At 43.3% G+C, this 5,061-nt stretch overlaps 1 protein-coding gene across 1 annotated transcript; it reads left to right on the top strand.

Moving 5' to 3' along the window:
* Positions 1–211: 211 nt before the first annotated feature.
* On the top strand, positions 212–2,300 carry LOC101752984. Its single transcript, XM_022825683.1, has one exon. It carries the CDS (start codon positions 265–267, stop codon positions 1,450–1,452), a length of 1,188 nt encoding a protein of 395 aa, XP_022681418.1. The 5' UTR covers positions 212–264; the 3' UTR covers positions 1,453–2,300.
* Positions 2,301–5,061: the final 2,761 nt, after the last annotated feature.

The following is a 5,061-nucleotide window of genomic DNA, read 5'->3' as shown; positions in this document are numbered from 1 at the left end:
TTGAAGGTGATTTAAAATAATTTGATTAAGAAAAGAGGGGAGAGAATCCACGGGTGTCTGCACACACGAGTTAATTTACAAAATGGGTGGAAGTTTGAATGAAAGTTTAACCTAGTGTCAGATAAGGAAGTTCAATTTATTTTTAATGTTAAATAAAGAAGCCTGTGTCAAATAGAGATTTTTCAAGAAAAAAATTAGATATGCGTATAAGAGCATAAATACCCTTGCTTATCCTCCCGCCGGCCAGGCCGCCGCCGCAGCGCCATGATCCACCTCCGGAAGCGCATCCTCTCCCACCTCCTTCGGCCCCCATCCCCCGTCTCTGCCGCCCACATATCCCCGCTCTTCTCTCCCCACCGCCTCCTGTCCGCCACCAAATGCGTCGCCCCAAACCCCTTCGCCATCGAGGACTACCTCGTCTCCACCTGCGGCCTCACCCGAGAGCAGGCCCTCAAGTCGTCGAAGTGGATCTCCCACCTCAAGCACCCCTCCAACCCCGACGCGGTCCTCGCCTTCCTCTCGGACCTCGGCCTCTCCCGCGCCGAGGTAGCCACCGTCGTCGCCAAGGACCCCAGAGTCCTCTGCGCCGACGTGGGGAGAACCCTCGCCCCCCGCGTCGCCGAGCTCGCCGACCTCGGGCTGTCGCGTCCCGACATCGCGCGCCTCTTCATTCTTGGCCAAAACCACTTCCGCCACAGCTCGCTCCGCCTCAATCTTGAATTTTGGATCTCGGTCTTTGGCTCCCTCGACCAGTTCCTGCAGGCGCTCAAAATTAACGGGGCTCTCCTCAGCAAAAGCATCGAGAAGGTGGCCAAGCCCAACTTGGCACTCCTTGAGGAATGCGGTATAAGTGTTTCTGATGTCACCAACCCCAACGCCTTCTTGTATCGGATGCTCACCACGAGCCCCAAGCACCTGCAGGAGGCCCTGACACGCGTTCATGAGTTTGGAATCCACCCGAGCTCGTCAGCATTCTCCCGCGGGCTTAGAACATTTGCGGTCCTTAGCAGTGAGAAGCTCACCAAGAATATACAGCTGTTGGAGAAGCTTGGATGGTCAAGGGATGCTATATCATTAGCAGTGAGGAGGGAACCAACTATACTGGGTTTGACTGAGGAAAGGGTTCGGAGAAGCTTGGAATTCCTGATAGGGGATGTCGGATTGGAGATACCATACATCGCACGAATGCCAGCACTGATGAATTATAGCATTGACCGTCGGCTATTGCCACGGAACTGTCTGATGAATTTTCTCAAGGCGAAGGGGTTGTTCAGTGCCGAATTCAGCTTCTTTTCTATTGCTACTATAAGCAATGAGAAATTTCTGCATAAATATGTCCGTCCTTACGAGGAGAGTTTTCCTGGCCTTGCTGCTGCTTTTGCTTCTAGCTGCGCTGGAAAACACCAATGGGAACAACTATATGAGACAACATGCAAAAAGAGAAATAGTTGACACTTGTTCTGGAAAGTACCATTAGGAATCTGTTTCAAGGTTTTTTTGTCCTCCCCATTGGCCATTGTTGAAATGTAATGTTCTAGCATTTAGCTATTGGTGACTGGCTTAAGTACTATCAAATGTTCAACTAGTGATTTATTTGTTTCTTAGGTTCTATTTCGCAAAATCGCTGCTGAGAGAAAAATTTGGTGCTTGCAACTTTACAAGTTTGTAGCTTGCAAGGACCATGTTCCAAGTTTTTTATGAACAATGATACAGAGGACTGAATTTCTCTGTTAGTAAAAGATTGCCTAAGGTGAAGCTCTTGCAGATGACACTCTGGTCTGGTGGTCCGATGCTGAGGTGACTTGCTGTCAGTAGTGCTAAGGATCTCCAAGGAACCATCTGCACCATATGTTGGAGTTCCTAATCACTTGTCTGCTTTTCTTATTTAGCTTGGAGGGTCACCTCATTCCCTGGCACGATGATGTGAAGTTTCCTAAGGCAAATGGATTATTGACCATAAAAAGAGCTACTATGCCACAGTCCAGGTGAGCAAGAAGGTATTCATCAAGAAGTTCATACATCCTTACAAAAAAAAAGCTGCATCATTTCATCGTGGAAGACTGCTGCGTGGAGAACTGCTCTCCAGTTTCAGATTGCATGGACCAAGAAGCAGCTCAGCAACCAGCAAAGTTTGGCACCAAGTTAATGGGTAAAATGTTTCTGTGTTCTTCTAACTATAGTTTGCTTGCCCGAAAAAAAAAACCTATAGCTTGCTTGTTACATGCTGGTTCAGTTGTAACTGATGGATGGCTAATAGAACACTGGAATTGGTATTTTGATTCCTGAATCCTGTTTGTTAACTTGTGTTCAGAAGTAAGTCGTACTCTGTGGTACAGTAACAAACTTACCCAGCTAGATGCCATTGTGATCTTCCATATGACCAAAGCTTTTGCATTTTCAAAGCAGTGATGTTAGCTGGTACCCTATCGCATGGTTCACAAATGTGACTCAGCTCTGTGCTTTCTGCCAAGTTATGGGTTGGATGGTTTCATAATTTGTATAGTTGAAGATAGAGTAACCTTTTAGATATTAGGGCAATAGTAATATCCTTAGGTACTTGGAATATGCTAGGATTTTTTGCAGGAATATAATGATGACCTAATCCTGGAGATTTCTTCAACTGAAGCATCCAGATGTCTTATTAAGTTTACTTTTACTCTCTCTTGACTAGTAGCATGCTGCGGTTGATGCCAGTGGAAATATTATCCGATGCCTGAACATTGTTTGCTATGCTGATTTGAAACCTAAGTAATTATCATGGGTTGCAAAGGTCTTTTATTTGTGCGTGCACATTCTTTCTATACCAGGTAAATAAATCGAGAACACACCCTTAACAGCTTGTTGTTGTCTGAATTTTTCCCACCCACATTAGCCATTTCGACATCGACTGATATGTTGGCTTTCTGAAGACTATTTTTCCTGTCATCTGTGTTAATTTTACCTTCGACATTCATAATTATAAGTTTATAACTGGGGACACATTTGGGTTTCAATTCATCTTTTCCTACACATAAAAATCTGTGAAATGTGACTCCAAAAATTGAGGTTTCATTAATTTCCTGGATTTACACGGTCTAATGTTTCTAGGTATGGACCTCCAGGTGAAAGTGCGTCCAGGTCCCTAAGTTGGTTTTGGTGAATGAATGACAAAACAATTAAAGGACTAACTTGTTTGCTTAAAATTGTGATCATGGTTTTATTCTCATATTTATGATGTGATATTGTTTCATAAGTTGAATATGTATTATATGGCTCACAATAAATAAAAGCAAGCTAGTATGTGATCCCATGATGCAATTATATGATCAATGACAAGCAAGGGTGAAGTGAAACTTGGGGATATGTTTTATGGTTGATCTATAAGTCTCCAAATATGTGATAACTTGATTGACAAGTAAAGGGATCATTAACAAAAGAATAGTGGTATTCACAAATGGATATTGCTAGACTTCATGTGCATATGATAAAAAAAATATGAGCTTATGTGTTACATATTGGTCTTGTTATTGCAAGTTTGCAATTCATGAGACATTCCTTATCAATCAAGAACAAGCATTTGAAGAGGATTTCATATGGGATTTTATTGTTGGTGTCAAAAGCAAAGGTAAAATCAAAGTAGCAAGAATATGTGGAAAAAATCAAGCGTGGTACTAGAGTGAGGGACTAAGCAAACTTTGGTCAAGCGACGGCTTGAACTATATGTGTTTTTGCTAAGGTGAAGTGGTTAATATCCGGGGGTTTTCGAAGTATCATATCTAAGCCTTACCGAGGGAAGCAATGCAATGCATCTAATCTATTGTGATTGATAAAATTGAGTGACTTAAGGATTCAAGTATATCTTATCATGAGCTATGGAAAATCTTAAATCACTAGCTCAAGATGGATGTGCTCAAGATGATAGCTATGTTAAGAGCCCTTAAGTGACTATTGATCAAAGTATGGCATGGATGAAGATTTACAAGTAGATGATATAGTGTTTATATTTATTCTTGAGTATAGGTATGCCATACTATCAAGAGGGATGCAACATTAGCTAATTGACAACACTAAAAATACTCTTAGTTGACCTATGTGAGATTGGCCTTGAGAAAACCCTTGAGTGAGCTAATTGTCCCGGCTCAGCTGACTTAAGTCGGTTCAGCCAGTAGGTGGACCGAGTAAGTGCCTCTGGAGGTTTTGGGACTAACTCAGCCAAACCGGTTTGGGGGATCAGGATACCAACGGCTAGTTTTTAAAACCAGACCGGTCTGACCGGTCTGACCGGTTTGAGCAACTCTAACGGCTAGTTTCTAGTGTGTGGGAGTATTTATACCCCTTGGTCCCCTCCTTGAGGGGCTGCTGGTTACACACGCATTTAACATCATCTAGTGACCAGAAAAGCTCTCCCCAACCTCTCTTTGTGAGACCTGAGTGATTCTTGAGAAATCTTTGAGTTGGGTTGAGAGAGTGATCTTGTGTGAGCATTAGTGAGCTAAAAAGAGCAATCCATATCTTGAGCACTTGTGGTTTGCGTCGAGAAAGGCTTTGAAGCATTTGTTACTCTTAGAGGTGTGCCTCCTAGATGGGTAGGCATCGCCGGCTAGCTCCCAAGGTGTGGTGAGCAGCGGCAAGTTTGTGAGGGCTGCGATCTTGCCTCTACAAGGAAAAAGATCATCTAGTGGAGGCGAGAAAAGTGGTCGAAAGAGACCTGGCTTGTTGGAAGGAAGTTGAAAGAGACTCATATTCTAATAGGCTCCTGAATGGAGGCGTAGGATTCATTACGGTGAATCTGAACTTCGGATAAACAAATCCTCATGTCTTCCTTTGGTTTGTCTCACTTGTTGATTTCTAGCAAATTACTTATGCTTCCGCTTCGATCTACTTGGGTGTGCTTGTCTTGTGTGCAGGGACTACTTTACCCTATCAGATATCATCTACAAAAGCCACTCTCAAAGTTCAGTTGGTGCTAGAAGTCAAGGAGGGAAACAACCAGAACTTAGTGTGTGTTCTTGAAGAGTATCTTGGCCCCCTAAGTGGGTTTTGGTGGATTAATGACACAAGCTTAGGTGTTTGATGAACTTT

This window comes from Setaria italica, chromosome IV (genome assembly GCF_000263155.2).
Source record: "Setaria italica strain Yugu1 chromosome IV, Setaria_italica_v2.0, whole genome shotgun sequence".
Classification (NCBI taxonomy): domain Eukaryota; kingdom Viridiplantae; phylum Streptophyta; class Magnoliopsida; order Poales; family Poaceae; genus Setaria; species Setaria italica.
This window is presented reverse-complemented; position numbering and strand designations above follow the sequence as displayed.